At 39.5% G+C, this 15,851-nt stretch overlaps 1 protein-coding gene across 2 annotated transcripts in view; it reads right to left on the bottom strand.

Annotated features, from left to right (window-relative positions):
- Positions 1 to 5,934: 5,934 nt before the first annotated feature.
- SPIRE1 (spire-type actin nucleation factor 1) overlaps positions 5,935 to 15,851 on the bottom strand; it is a 143,710-nt gene continuing 133,793 nt past the window's right edge. The window contains exons 12-16 of one of the 2 annotated variants that reach the window (XM_012725903.1): positions 12,527 to 12,664; positions 11,922 to 11,992; positions 11,380 to 11,407; positions 10,882 to 11,018; positions 5,935 to 9,360 (exon numbers count right to left, since the gene is read on the bottom strand). In XM_012725903.1, the coding sequence (XP_012581357.1) occupies positions 9,102 to 9,360; positions 10,882 to 11,018; positions 11,380 to 11,407; positions 11,922 to 11,992; positions 12,527 to 12,664 (633 nt within the window). In that variant the 3' untranslated portion in view covers positions 5,935 to 9,101. The remainder of the gene's footprint in view (positions 9,361 to 10,881; positions 11,019 to 11,379; positions 11,408 to 11,921; positions 11,993 to 12,526; positions 12,665 to 15,851) is intronic. The other variant, XM_004683724.2, reaches the window with a different exon arrangement.

The raw sequence follows: 15,851 nt of genomic DNA, 5'->3' as shown, positions 1-15,851 counted from the left end.
GAGTGGGGAGCAGAACAGGCAGGTCAACGAAGTACACTGCTGAGGGGAGCAGCGGGCGCATCAGGAGAGGTCTGCCGCGCCATGTGGTCAGGCGGGAATTGAACTCATGCGGAAGTGACTTGAGCTTCTTAGTGCAGTGCTTTAACCTGCTGCGCCACCAGGGAGGGCCCTGACCAGATAGTCTTAATGACACATTTGAGATAGTTTTTTTTTTTTTTTATTTCGGCCTTGTTGGCACATAAATCTTAACCAATGTTATAAGAGTTAAAGATCATACTATAGGGCTCTCTCTGGTGGCGTAGCGGGTTAAAGTACAGCACTAAGAAGCTAAAGCCACTTCAGCATGAGAGGAGTCCACATGGGGAGTCAGGTCTCTCCTGGCCCGTCCGCTGCTCCCCTCAGCATCTGCCTGTTCTGCTTCCCACTCTGTCTCTGGTGAATCCTCTCACTGCCCCTGTAACCTCTGGTCTGTAATGCAGATCTGTATGCTTAAATAAATAAATCTTAAAAAAAAAATACCATACTATAAAACACACAAGTAGTAAAGAGTAAAGACTGTACAAATTCAGTGCTGATAAATATATGTTTGGATTTACAGAGCAGCTTTGATTACAGCTCTCCAGTCTCTATCTGCACAACAGTTAATAGGAAAAAAACTGGGTCAGGGAGGCAGAGCTCAACTGAGGAACTTCAGAACTGGGAGAGAGCTCAGAGAGGAACTTGCTGAGCAGTATTTATTTGCAGGTGTGAGGGAGGAAACTCGGAATGAGACCTCTAAGTCAAGCATGTTAATAGTGTGAGCTGCTGATTTAAGCTTCTTTATTCCACTCAGCTGCTTGAGGGCTATGGTAGAGCACAGAAACTGCACAACTCTCAATTGTTGTAAAAGACTTCTTGATGATGGGCCTTTCCTGGTGATGCAACGGGTTGGGACGCAGCACTGCAAGCTGGCTGCAGCCACCTCAGTGCGAATGAGATCCCGATGCCAGAGTTGAGCCACATGGCACAGCAGACCTCCCCTGACCCGCCTGCTGCTCCCCTCAGCAGTGAACTTCATCCATCTGCCTGTTCCGCTCCCCACTCTGTCTCTGGTGAATCCTCTCACCACCCCTGCCCCTCTGGCCTGCACCTCAGTTCTGTATGCATAAATAAATAAATCTTTTTTTAAAAAAGAGACATCTTGATGCTATTTCTTACACTCTCATTCCATATTGAACCAGCTAATTCAATTTTCCCCGTTTATTGAACACCTGCTACAAGTCAGAAATTCTTCCAAAACTGGGGATATGGCAGCAAAAGAAAGCTGACAAAGCTCCCTGTCTTCAAGGAATAATGTAGAAGAATGTTAAGTGCAAGTCCAACAGAGAAAAAGAAAATGCAGAAGGGAAGTAGGGAGGAATAGGAATTGTTGAAGGAGAACATGAGAAGAGACTATTTAAGGCAGCTCCTTGGAAGGGAGTGTAAAGACATGAGGCAGAACCAGGGGGGGAGGACATGAATAATGGAAGAAAATTACATAAGGGCTAAACTTCCCAAATATCAGACCTGTTCAGAGATGGAACTTCACAGGTACTAAACCTGTTGCCTGTTACTGGATGTTTAAACAGCCAGTTGGCTGGAGGGTGGTCCAAATATTTTCTTGGTTCACTTTCAGCTCAAAATTCAATGTTAGAGGTTATGTTTGATGAAGAGACCTCAGGCAGTGAAGGCAGCAATGAGGGCCAGAGAAAAGCTTCTTGGCTGGGAATCCATTTTTACAATGGGAGACTATATATATATATATGTACACACACACACACATATATATATATATGTATGTATACACACACACAAACATATATATAGGGGGTTCCTGGGTTGCAGGAAGGAGCATGGGATCCCACTGGGCCAGCTGCAGGAAGTAAAGAGGCCCATGGAGTCCTGGGCCATATTGGTGGTTCCCTGCAGAACCTACCCCACAGCCCTGTTGCAGGCCACCCCCATCCTCTTCTAGGTTGTTACACCTGGCCTTGCACAAAGGCTATTAGGTGCAGAGTGCCTCTGGCCCCACTGAGGCCAGCTCTGGCTGTGGCTCTTCGGAGCCCACCAGCTCATGATTCTGCCCCGAGGTCAGGGCAGAACAGGCCTGTGCAGGCATTGAGTTTTCTTTTTTATACTTGGTGCCTGGATCATAAAATGGATCAATCAGGTGTGAGATAAATGAACCAATCATTGATCAAAAATCAGTGATGGGCTGATTTGTGCTAATGGTCCAATCAGTCACTTAGAAATGAAAATGGTCCTATCAGGCTTGCAGGGTGGGGGACCAGAGAGGATATAAGGCAGGGCAGGAACGCTGTTCCTAGCCTCTGAAGAAGGAAGGGCCAGCAGCTGACCTATAAGGAAAAAAGAAGCTGAAGAGACCGATGCAGACTGGGCTGCTGAACCTGCCCCTGGCCCTGCCTCTGACGTTGCTGAAAGGAGTACCAAAGGCCCTGGGCCTGGCATCTCAAAGAGCGGTTTATTGACAACTTACAAAGAGCTGTCACCTGGCATCTCTGACCCTGACCCCTGGTGACCAGTGGTGACAGGTATTACTGGCCAGTGCTGTCTAGTACTGGTGACCGGTATTCTGTATCCAGGTCATCTTTGAGAGCTGTTCACCACTTCTGATGATCTGGAACTACCTCCGAATTCTGTTGCTGTCCGATCTAGAGTCCAGTGGTATCTATTCTGACCTTCACACTGCTGCTGTGGTGTCATCTCAGTGACCCCACCTGTGGGCACCTCCAGCTTCTACCATGAGTTGGATCCCAGTTGCCTGTCTGATGGCTGTCATGAGCTCCAGGCCCTCGATGATGGGACAGTGCCATCTTGAACAAGTGGCCCCTTGTTTGGGACTCCTGGATACTGTGGAGACTATCAGAAAAGATAGTTGGCCACTTGTTACCTTAGAGACTCCATTAAAATGTTGTTTCCTGAGCATGCATGGTTTTGCAGTTGTGCACACACGTGAAAACCCACTCTGACATTGTCCTTTGAGGCAACAGCCCACCTTCCATAGTCAGTTACATTCATAGTGTTTAGTCCAAGCTTATTTCCTGTGCATCTGAGTTCTAAAACAACCTTGACATTGTGGTAGGGTAGCTAGGGGCTTTTTATCATAAGTCACATTCCCTTCTTTGTGGACAAAAACTTGGGCCTTTTTTTCAACTTGAGGTGTCTACCATCAAAAGTCCTTCCTCCTAAAAGCAGAAGTAGCTACTATTAATAGCTACCTTGTTCAGACATTCTGGTCAGAATCTTGAAAATTCTCTATTTCCCACATTAATTTACTTAGAAACTTGGTAGTCGGGTTAGCGTCAGTTAACGTTAGTTCCTCTTGAAATTTCCAATCTCTTAAACTCTGTTGGGATGTGATGTTCTCTGTTGCTGTCACCCTTAACAGGGACCAGGATGGGAAGAACTAGGGCAGTAAACATGGTTCTTGCCGTCAAAAAGGAACACCAAAGCAAAGATGAATGTATAAAAGGAGAAACTTCAAGTGAGCAAACTTGCTCCTTGACAGCCACAAAGTGGTCCCCTATTTCTTCAATTCACAGGCGACCACATCCAGTAGTGTAGTTTGTAAGAGCATACCTATTTCAGGACCCAGGGTCAGCTCTCTGGATTACAAAAGAATTCTTAGCACTGAGTTGGGCAAATACAGCAGAGGTTCAATTTTAAGATGAGTATTTAGCTCTTAAGCTCTAGCGACCTGTCTTGATGCCCCACTTTTCAAGAGCTTTGTCCTGTCAGTTCTGAATTCTTTTTGCTTCAGTGATGTTCAAGGGGTCCAATTTTGCCACCAGCCTCAGTACCCAACAGCGGAAACAGGGTTACAGGATGTTTTGCATAGCAGAATCTATTCTAAATACAAACATTATATTCACATACTTTGTTTAGTGGAATGAGCCAGAATAACTGCATATTCAGCCTGTTAAGTAATTGCCCTAGAACATTTAGTGTAGGCATAGTTAATAAGTTCTTTGATCTTAAACTATTTGGGTGTACAATGGAAGGTGTTTCTAGATGGTCATTTTTGACATGAGGGAAGAGGGAGCTTTACCCTCTGTGAGTATTGTAAGAAATCTGTGTGCACACACACTCCTAGGTTCCTAGGTGCATGTGTACACACACATTCTGCAGAGGTCACGGAATTGAAGTCTTGAAACACATGATAAATGCATCAAGTCCTTTCAAAAAGTAATTTTCTTTATGAAATTCTTAACTATGATGATTTACAACTATGTATTTATATAGATATATGATTTCTTTTTTGTTTCCTCAAAGGGAGCTGGGAAAGAAAAAGATATTCTTAAAATAGGATTACCCAAAGATTTATTCTCTTTATGGTATCTGAATTTTCTGTAGCTCAGGAGGCACAGGTCAAGGACTTGGACTTAGAAAGTCAATGGCCATGAGGCCACACACATCGCCTTGTTAAACGTATCTCAAAAAGAAACATTTCAAAAAGGAGACCCCAAAATCCTATCTGGCAAATAAGGGACTAGCTGAGTGTCAAACTCAACCATCACCAATGTGTAAACTGTGCAAAGGGTCAATGATACTCTAAAAGCACAAGAACTCTCTTAAATTCAATATGGGTTTAATCTTCCTAATTTTACTTAAGCCTTTAAGGGATATAAGGAATGTTCTTATTATGGTATTATTATTATTATTTATTTATTTAATTTGTGCATACAGAGCTGGGGTACAGGCCAGAGGCTCAGGGGCGGTGAGAGGCTTCACCAGAGACAGAGTGGGGAACAGAACAGGCAGATCGACGAAGTACACTGCTGAGGGGAGCAGCGGGCGGGTCAGGAGAGGTCTGCCACACCATGTGGTCACCTCCGGGGCAGGCTGGAATTGAACTCATGCGGAAGCGGCTTCAGATTCTCAGTGCTGTGCTTTAACCCGCTGCGCCATCAGGAAGGGCCTCATGGTATTATTTTAAGAACATGTCCTTTGAGAGAGCTTCCAGGCTGGGAAAGCAGCCTTTCCATGTGCTTTTTTGAGGGCTGCAAACCCCACGATGCCAGAAGCACCTATTTTTCTTCAACTATCTTTAATCTCCTTTATAACATAATAGTGACCTAGTGATTAAACAGGTCTCTTGACTTCCTGAAGAGGGGTCATGGGAAACTCTGATAAGACAGCCAGCCCATGAGAAACACAGATTATCTGGGCTTGCAATGGGTAGCTGAGATCTGAGGATGGGGTCGTGGGAACCTCCTGTCTGTAGCAGGCTGGTCAGAAGCCTGGAGTTTGTAGCTAATACCTAACAAGGAGGGTGGTCTTGGGAGAATGAACCCTTAACCCGTGGAACAGTATCAAAACCTGTTGGTATCTAGAAATGCTTGTTGGTGGGGGGAAGTCACTCCACACCCAGAGGAATTAGGTCCAAGAACACATCTTCCCTTCAGGAAGCCATCTAGAAACCTCTAGGCCATTTTGGGGTTCTTTTAGCAATGCTACAGCCTCCTCCCTGCTTTTGCCACATTTCTTTAGAATGACCTTGGTTTTTAGTGTCTTCTATTTCCTCCCATTTCCTTTACAAATATGTTCCCTAAGATCATGGATTGTGTCTCTTCCCATGGTTTTTTTCTGTATCAAAACTAATATTTAATAAATGTTTGCTGAATGAAAAAAATATATTTATCTTTTGAGGATCTCTATTTAGAAAAAATATAGACAAGTGTTATCTTATATATAGTTTGTCTCCATACACATGACTTATGTAATAAAATGTTATTCTTATTTATAGAACTTGAATTTCCTACTCTGTTGAGATTTAAAAAAGGCATCACAGTTGCTTGGCAACACAGCAGAGTTAAATGGTGACTCCACTTTCCTTCTTCAAGTGTGGTCCTTGTCAGATGCTAGTTCTCAAAGTGATCATAACTTGCTGATGATAAAAATATGTTGTCTTCTCAACCTACGTGGTTTTTAATAGCTTGATACCAAAAGACAATACCATCTTATAAGAGGAATTCAACACAAAAGGTACAATGGAAAGCCATTTTATTTTTTCCTAGATAATTTTAAAATAAAAGACCTCAATGGAAAATGTTTAGTACCGTTACGTCACCCTGAATGCCAGCAATACCTTGACTTTTTTACGCGTCAGAAGGTAGGTTAAAGTCCAGTCAGTAGTACACATTTCTCCATGGCTCTTCAACAGTTTTGCAAGTACAAGTTTTTCTGCTATTTCGATTTAGCAAATAATGACATAATTTAAAACTTTCAGGTCTTTTGTGTGACACTAAAATCCAGTTCTATGTTTATTAATACAGTTAGAAAAATAAAAGCATAAAAAAAATTCATGGTATGAGTTTACAGTGCTAATCACATAATCTCTCAAAGTTTAAAAGCTACGTAACAACCTTCTCATTTAATGTGAAAGGCTAGTAAGACTGTTAAATCAATATACTTACTTGATTAAATTTTTACTTGCCATGGGAGAGTTAATTCCCACTGTCCACTGAATGAAAGCCTTTCAAATATTAATAGATATATTACAGTATTTACAAGCATTCTTATTTACTCTGACACTTAAGGGAGGGGAAACAAAGATCCCCCAGCCAGGTGACTTTATGAAGTATGGGACAAGGGAATGATTCTAGGGACTGGAGGAAACTAGGGAGTGGGATGCGCAAGACGATACCCAGGGGTGTGCATAAGCTCCAGGACACTTCAGGCTCCAGTCAACAACACTGCTAGATCAGGAGTAAACACTGAGTAGTCAGGAGCCACGGTAAAGGAGAATACTGTGAAGGAAAGTCAGTTTGGTAGTAAGTAGAGGCAGGTAGGCCTCAGGTCAGACAAGGCTAAGGACTGTAAAACCATGCCCCATAAGCTGTTAGTGAACTGACCTCTGAAAATGACCTAACTTAGATGAAGTGCTGGGTACATATCACGGATAAGTAAGGGTTAAATGCACCAAAAGTGATGCTAATTTGAATTCTATAATTTTAACTGTGCTATATGCCCTTTCTCACACTCCTATCTGGGACTTGTCTCATGTGGACATACTGTCTATTAGACCTCTTGAATGTACTTGGCAAACCCCATTATTGCTGTTGAAGGATTTTACACCCTAATGTTTTGGTAAGAGATCATAACACCCAGATCAGCCTACACAGCATCATAAATCTGAAGAAGAGATATTAAAGATAGATGTGCAAGTGAATGTGAATGAAATTCTCATTCTAGTGGTTCTGTTTCTTTTATTGTAATAATAATAAACTAGTTATTATTATAAAAAGCACACTATCTAGGTCAGGTATATAGGTATACCATTTTCTCTCCCTTGCTCCCTTTCTGGTTGCTGCTTAGTGGCTCAAGCCTAGTCTCTTTAAAGGGTGTTGTTGCCACCAAATCATTTGGAGTACAGAATTTTCATAGTCCCTTGGAAAACTTTATAAAGGAGATTCATCCAATATGTTGTTTAAAGCGCTCAAAAATATCTTTAAGATAATTTAAATATACTGCATAATCAATAAAGGTTCTCTGGTGGCCCACTTTTACATGCAAATACAGACGAGCCGTTAACATGCATTTATTTTAGGCAATTGGCAAAGTTTATTTCGCAAGTAAAAGTAATATTAAGTCATTTACTAAATTGTAAATTTCAATCCATTAAAAACTACTACCAGAGCAGTTCTGAGGTATTTTTGTTAATTTTATATAGAAATGTTTTTGATGTGGTGTGAAATGTGACTGCCATGCCTTTTATTAAATGGTGCTGTTGTAGTGTTGACTACAGATATGTCCTATAGTTTTCAGGAAATCATTGTGCATAAACATTAACTAATATCCCAAATACTAATAGCAATTTGATTGGTTGGTCACTTCAAAGCTACTAAAATAATAAGATACAGCTCATAGTATGGGCCAATGAGCTGAGAAATTTCAGGTACGCATTGCTATTCTCTAACCTTCCCTTCATCAAAAGCCCATTTACTCACTTAAGTCATTTGCAAGGAAAGCTATGTGCAAAAAGCATCCTATCAGCAGGTTAAGTTTTCTTGTAATTTAAAAAGAACTAGACAATGGTTCTCTTTTTAAAATTCATTTATAAAAATAAATAAATTTCAGTTTGAGATCTTAAGTACCAAATTGTGGCTTAATTTAATTGAGATGACTAGATTAGAAAGTTATGAAAAATGTTGGTGAAAATGTATGAGCGCCAGCTCACTCTCCACACTGTGGCCAACAGCTGGCACCCAATGCTGTCACAGCCCTTTTCATAGTCAACCAAATTACACTCAGCTTCTGGATGAGCTTTTAACTTTCCTTTGACCTGAAACTCTCACAAAACATTGTTAGTTTTTTCCATTATAAAACTACTGGAACCACAGTACATTCAAGAGAGGGAATGAAAGCCTGTCACCTGCTCAGGAGAGTAGTGCTCCTCTGCACTGGGGCAAACAAAGCAGCTCACTAGAAAAGGTCACCCACTTGGGCGTACAGCTTATTCACATGTGCTAGAATATAGGTGTGAAGTCCCTCCTGGGTTCTTTATCTCAGAGCAACACTAATTTAAAATCAGTTTGACAGTAGTAGCAAATCCTTCTAGATTCTGTGCTATGAGATGATAAACAGCTCTGCCCCACCTGCAGGTATTAGGGCCCGGCAGGGCTCTGCTCACTATGTACATTAGCTAGGAACACTGTCATGTGGAAGTGCCAATATGACTTACTGCTTAGAACTGTGCTAACATCGACACCTGTGTTAGGCTCATTTCTCTCATGAGAAGCTTTTTTTCTTGTCAAAAAATTATTTGAGGGACAGTAAGGAACCAAGGAAAAAGTTTCTGGTCTCCAAATCCACATACACACAAAAGCAAGTTTCAGACTGATGTCCTCTCAGTGCAAAGGAGCTACTAGCTGACTGGTCACGTCTCAGCAATCGATATGAACACAGCATTCAGTCTGTGGAACAATGTGTTGCAAAACAAGCCTGGTCTAATGCAAATTCAAGCCTATCAACTAAATCCACGGCCAGGAAAGATAGTCCAGCTCAGTGTTCTCCTGCATTAAACCTGACTCTGAACACAAAAGCAACCAAAAGGCACAGGCTCAGATTTCATTGATAGTCCGCTCTGAAGGGCAGTACTCCGAGGGGCCTGCTGAGGACATATAGAAAGACTGGGTCTTCCTTTTTAATCGTGCTCTTTTGTTGGCCAACACCAGGCTACGCCGGCTTGAACTGATGATTTCCGAAATAAATTTTTTGCAGTCTACACAGACCTCCATTGCACTCCAGTCCTCCATTAACTCTTTGGGAAATTGTAGTTCTTCATCTGATTTGTCCACAGACTTAGATTTTGAGGAAAACCTGTGGGGGTGGGGGGGAATAGAAACGTTAAGAATTGTCATCGTTTTACCAAAATACTAAGAAACTATATGCAAAAAGGGTAAATTTGTTGCCAATTTTATGGAATGGGGAGTGATTTAACTACATCAGGTTCTTCCAAAGAATAATTTCCTATTATAAATAAGGAAACCAGGAAATACTTTATTAAGAAATAATAATACTAAAAACTCTGATCATTTCTTCTAGAATTTTTTGGGAAACATGATATTCAGCATATTTGCCCAATTACCATACAGATATAGATGCTGTAAGGTAGCAACTAAAATGAAATAAAGTACATGTTGAGAACATCCTGCTGATGATTCAGCAAGGACTTAAAGTTCTTTCTCCAGAGACTCTGTGACATGTGCACTATGTAGATGGTGGGTCAGACAATAGGAAAATTGTGCAAATTTACCTTAATCCTATGACATATCCTGAAATATTATCTTTGCCATTTAGTATTTATTAAGTATGTCCTGCCCTCCCCAACAGTTCTCCATATTTGGGTAACTGGCTATTTGGCTTCCAGAGAGCTAGAATTAACCAGACCACCATTATAGTAAGTGTTTTAGGAAATTTCGTAAATTTCATTTACTATTTTAGCTAAACCAAACAGGAAGACAGGTTCAGAATAAATACAGAAAAGAACAGGCAATTACAAATGAAGAGCCTTAAATTCCCAGATGATAGCCCATCATCAGAGGCCATCACTGAACAGTAGTATCTGCGAGTAGAGTCAAAAGCGCAGAAGCAGCCAAGTCTCAGTCACAAGTTACTTGCTAGGTTCAGGGCTGTTTTGCCTCACTATCTATAAAGCCATGAAGTAGCCAATAAATAGCAACTGGTGACAAAGCAGAAGTAGCCAATAAATAGCAACTGGCAACAATGCCAGTGTCCCCTGCTGAGAGGTGGTGACTAGTATATAAGAACCTCAATCCACCTGGCCATGCCAACTTGCAACTCCAGCTGATATCCCTTCTATCTTTCTTAGCACTAACCTTACTCTGAATTAAGTGCAAAGGGTCTGATATTTGGACAATTTCTTTTCTTTGAAATTGCTAGCTCCTTACATAAAGCTTTATTTCTGCCTTTATAATAAACAAGGTTTATTGCAGACTGCTATAAACCCAGGATTAAATAGATTTTCCTTTAAAACTAAGTAAGGAAGGAAGGATTGTCCTGTTAGGTGCAAGTTTCCAAATCAAATTCACTGAAAACAAGATCAGTGTAAAGATTTTTTAAATGTGCAATAAGATAATTTCTAAAGCAGAAAAAAATAAAGTGAGATTAAGGTATTTTTGAGGCAGGTAGTCATTAGCCCTTACCTTTAGGGGAGCTTTGGAAATTTGTGTGCAATCACAACTAAATTAAAACCAGTCAACACTCCTCCCTCCCTATCCTCCTTGAGCCAAAACCCCATCACCTTACCACAGTCTTCAAATAAAAAAAGCATTCTTTTTTTTACAAAGGAGCTGCTGAAGACCTAGGCCCCTCACTCACCTAGCAATGCTCCGAAGGGGCCGATGATGGCTAGTAGAAGGTTTTTCTGGCCTCAAACAACTTTCCCCTCTTTGTAAGGTAGAAGGTCCCAGTGAAAAGATAGGAAGAGTACAATATGGCTTGGAGGGTAGGCGCATCTATTAATACCAAATAAAACAGAATGAGCAGTACTGTTAAAAAGGCACAGTTATTAAAACTAAGAGTTATAGGGCTCTCCCTGGTGCTGCAACGGGTTACAGCACCACACTATGAAGCTTTCAAAAGCCCCTGCAGCATAAGTTCAATTCCCCGCCAGGGAGTGGACCCACATGCCGTGGCAGACCTCTCCTGACTGCTGCTCCCCTCAGCAGTGTATTTCAGTGTATCTGCCTGTTCTGCTCCCCACTCTGTCTCTGGTGAATCCTCTCTGATCCACCACACCTCTGGCCTATAAGCATAAATAAATAAATCTTAAAAAACAAAAAACTAGCAGTTATAATTTCACCAAGCTTAGCTTACCTTTTTGCAACACTGTGAGCACACTGGCCTGTACACAAAATCAAAAGAATTAGTTAACATGACACCATGGATACAACTGGAGAGTTAGAGACGAAAGGCTATATGGTTGTCAATCTCTACAATAAATTGTAAAAACTCTTGTTCTTTTATCAGAATATAACACGTCAATACAATGGTAAAGGCAGTCAAACTGTTAAACCTAACTCCAGTTTCTTATAAAAGGATCACTATACAGCTGTTCAAAGTTTTTTTATTTATGTATAAATCATGTAATAAGGACATCTACTTATTTCTCTAAAATCATGGCATTATTAGAATTATCTTGGTTATGTAAAAGAAATATCTGAAGAGAAACATGTTTAATATTGGTTAATAATTGTTGTGCCACTCTTGAAGAAATCAGTACTCCTAACAAAGCGCAGCACAATGTGATTACAAACTGGGTTTTTAAAATATTGTTCATGTGTAGAAAAATAAAACAACGATGGTAAATGGTATTTCCTTAAACCTTTCTTTTCATCAATTACAAACTCAAACCTTACCTCTTACAGAACTGACAGGTATAAGACCAGGTGAAGAAGGAAAATCTCCTAGTTCGGCAACAGAAGCAGAGCTAAAAAAAAACCACAAAATCAAAAGGAAAAAAGGCATTGCTAATAGTTAATTTCCTAATTTCCATGGCTGAATATGCTTTATATACTGGGGAAGTTTAGTAGACAGAAGGAAGAAAAGAATTCAGAAACCCTATTTTTTGTTTGGCTTTGTGCCTATTATTGGCTCTGTAATTAATTATATTTCTACTTTTCAAAGGTAATAAAAGGAGCTCTCAAGAGTCTCACCATTAAAGAAGCAATCTGAAGAAAGTTCTAAAAGTCTCTAATGTTTCTCAGATATAGTTTCTTTACAAAACTTCTAAAAGTATGACTGAATGCAGACATGGTTTTATGAAGTCATGCCATTTAAATTTAAATAAAAATACCCCTTTTCTGAGCAGGGGAGGATGTTTACTGGAGAATAAGCCTCTTAACCAACCAAATTTCCATGTAAGCCCTTTGCCACCTGGTTGCAGGCAGGTCCCGCAGGAGATCATGCCTGTGACTGGCCTTTCTTTTAACCCTGCCAGTAGGTCAACTTGAAACAGCTCTACCTTTCCTTTTTTCAGGGCAGTGTAGACATCTTTATACTGCTGATATTTTTCCAGCTCTGCCTTCACCAGGACCTGGCGAATATGCATCACTTCCTCCACGGTTAGAGCTAGACACTCCACTGGATAGCAGAACTCCTCCTGCAATTCAAATTTTCACATGAATAGGAAGCTTCCACCCCCTTTTCTGACACTAAAGTTTCCCTTCAGATCAGACACCTGGTTAGTAGCTTCAGAGAAGAAATGGGTTTCTCAATGAATACTGGAACAGAGCTGGCTCACTCTGGGGACCACAATTTTTAATTACATTAAGACAGTAGATGGTAGAAAACTTCTGGGGATCATGTGAACCATTGCAGGGTAATTTCAATACATGAAACTTTCTCACATTTGTTTAGACATTTCCTCTCAAGTAATTATCTGCTCTATTATATCAATGCAGCAAAATCCTGAAAATATTGTCATTCTAAACCAAATTTATGTCCGTTTTCTCCTATGATTATACAAAGGCATTATTTAATGTTACTTATTATATGCTAATAAATAAGTAGAAAATTTACACTGACATTTTAAAAACTGGTGTGTGGTTCCCAGAATAGCCAAAAGAAGGTGGTTAGCAACTTATACTGAGATGCATTATTTAGTGGTTAGTTACATCAGCATACCTTGAAAAATCCTAATGGTATGAATGGAACAGAACATGTAATTACTGGTGCAGTAGACAGCCAAAGGCAGACTCTACAGACTGCCCTGCAGTTCTCCAGATTTGTTACTCCTTTTCAACAATTGAATGCAGAGTCAGCACTAGAAAATGTGAAAAAACTAAAAAGAATTTCACAATAAATATTTATGTTGGCTGTCTTATGTTAATGGTTTCCCTGAAAACAGCTGAGGAAGATGTTGATGTAACTGAACCCACTGAATAAAGAGCCTCACACCCATCTGCTCCCCATCCAGCCCTGCGCTTGATTGGTGGATCTAATAGAAAGACAGAACAGGCTTGTGCATTTGCACCCTGCCAGGCTTCACAAGGACCATTGTGATGTAGTGACACTGAAACTCAATGTTCTCAGTACAAACACATTATAATTCGTTCCCACACATACATAATAGCACTGCTCACAGTCATTCTGGAATCAAACAAGCCAAATGAGAAAGCACATGACCACAAATGCAGTCACTTTATGGAATTTTAACATTCAGTTCTGTCTTTCAATCAGAGAAAAACAAAAACAAATCTGGGTTGCAAACTTAACAAACATTAGCATTTACTAAAAAAAGTAGTTTGAAGAATTTCTTACTATCAATACAAAATTTCTGTTCATGCTAACTTGCTTTAAAGTGAGTTGGGAAAAAAATCATACAATTGAATTTTTAAGAGAGCTTCATATTTAGTGGCATAAGGATTGTTTTTTTCAGAAAAGTTGTATCATTTACTCTAAGATGACTAACATACTTTCTAAGTAATTTTCTTTTGTAGATAATAAGATTAAATTGGTAGGTCCAATACCTACTCTGTTTGCTCCACCCAGAGAAAAGAGCATAACATCAAGTGGGAATAAAGCACTGAGTGCCTTTTTTGAAGTTTACACCATTAAATTGTGTGCTAAGTTTTACTGGTTACACACACAGAATGATGGCTTTCCTCAGCTTTTAACATTTTTAGTAACTTTTCTTAAGTGTTTTTCTTCAAAAGTGGCATGTGTGACTGGTACATTTCTTAATGGCTAACTATCTGACATAATTGCTGAACTGAAACAAAATAAGATAAGGATCTAGCAAGTGACCAGATAATAACTACTTGAGACTTGTTGTTCTACATGCCAGGAAGATGGCAAATAGTGTCAGTTTAATTAACTTTACAACTAGGATGTCTGGTTGGTAAACACTTCGGGTAGACAGGAATCCTTTCATTCATAGCACTGTGCTTGCACATCTGTGCCTGTACTGTCTTCTTAGTCTTAAATCCCAGAGGGGCTTAGTTAACCGTACTTTCAACTTACTGCTTGAATTAAGCACAAATTTAGTACTGTACTGCAAATAATAAACTGTAGATTTTTTTTGTTTGCTTCCTGTTCTGCTTTTAATTTTCAAGATTTACCCTTTTGTAAAATTATGTCCATCAGGTCAAATGCTAATGTTTTAATTCTGGAATCTTCACAAGGACAACAAAACTTTAATGCAACATGAAGGAAAATGATAATTGCTATGTTAGTTTTTTTTTTTTCAATTGCCAAAATGTAGTAATTGAACACCCCCCAGGTCAAATTAAAACTTAGTAAGTCTTGCTGAGATCCTAATGCTCCAAATGTAAAAAAGCACCAAAGCTCATGCTCATGGCTAGATGCAAACCTGAGAACTAAAGAACACAACTCTAATTCTTGTGCAGTCACTTGTTTCAATGTGACTCCAAAATTTAGGAGAGGTTAAAGTTCTTAAAAGTTTTAAAAAAGGTTACAATATATAGAAGCAGATATTCCTTTAGAACTTACTCTACAATGTTCTTGGCTAGCAAAACAAACAAACAAACAAACAAATAGCAGATATTTGAAAATTATCTAAAACCATTGTCTTTCGAGTAAGAAACCAAAGAAATGCAACTGTAAATAAAAATTACAACTGTTAATTAATTCTTCTCTTTTTTTCAAGTTCAACTTTAAAACTCAAAATGAATTCTTTGCCTAAAGTAGTCTGTGAAGTTAGTATACAAATATCTGTTTGGGGAAGACTGGTAATAAAAATAAAAGTGTAGGCAGATCTGCAGAGGCAGCTGCAGGAGTGACGAAGGTGAAACCTGCTTAAGTACTACCCAAGTGGCCTTATCTAAAATGGGAAAAAGAACAGAGATTTATCCTGTATTTCATGACAAACAAAAGAATCTGTATTTCATTTATATTATGAGTCTCTTTTCTAAACCATGATAGGTTAATAAAGAGTATTAAGAAAACTATCTGCTGGTTTCAAGTTAAATTCATTTGTCAAGAATGTTTAAGGGTAGTGAGGACCTGGAAAGCCAGTATCCTGCATGAGTCACAATAGGCAAGGTGGTCACTGCATCTTAGTGGGTGCAAGGGAAGCTTCATTATGGTCTGAGGAGCTCTTATTTCACTGAAATTTAGAAGTTATAGTTCCTTCTTCAAAAAAATATATTCTACATGAAACCTCAAGACAAGTAAAATGCTCAACTATTTAAAATGTTCTGAGTAACATATCAGTGGAAAACAGATTTTCTCTCTACATATTGTTTTACACATTAAATCTTTGTTTTGTTGCTGAAAAATTTCTCTACACAGAGATGGGTTGTCATAAAACCATATAAAAGCCTGAC

Source organism: Condylura cristata, unplaced genomic scaffold (genome assembly GCF_000260355.1).
Source record: "Condylura cristata isolate star-nosed mole 26May11 unplaced genomic scaffold, ConCri1.0 scaffold00016, whole genome shotgun sequence".
Classification (NCBI taxonomy): domain Eukaryota; kingdom Metazoa; phylum Chordata; class Mammalia; order Eulipotyphla; family Talpidae; genus Condylura; species Condylura cristata.
The sequence above is the reverse complement of the archived record's forward strand: the minus strand, read 5'-3'. Positions and strand labels throughout refer to the sequence as shown.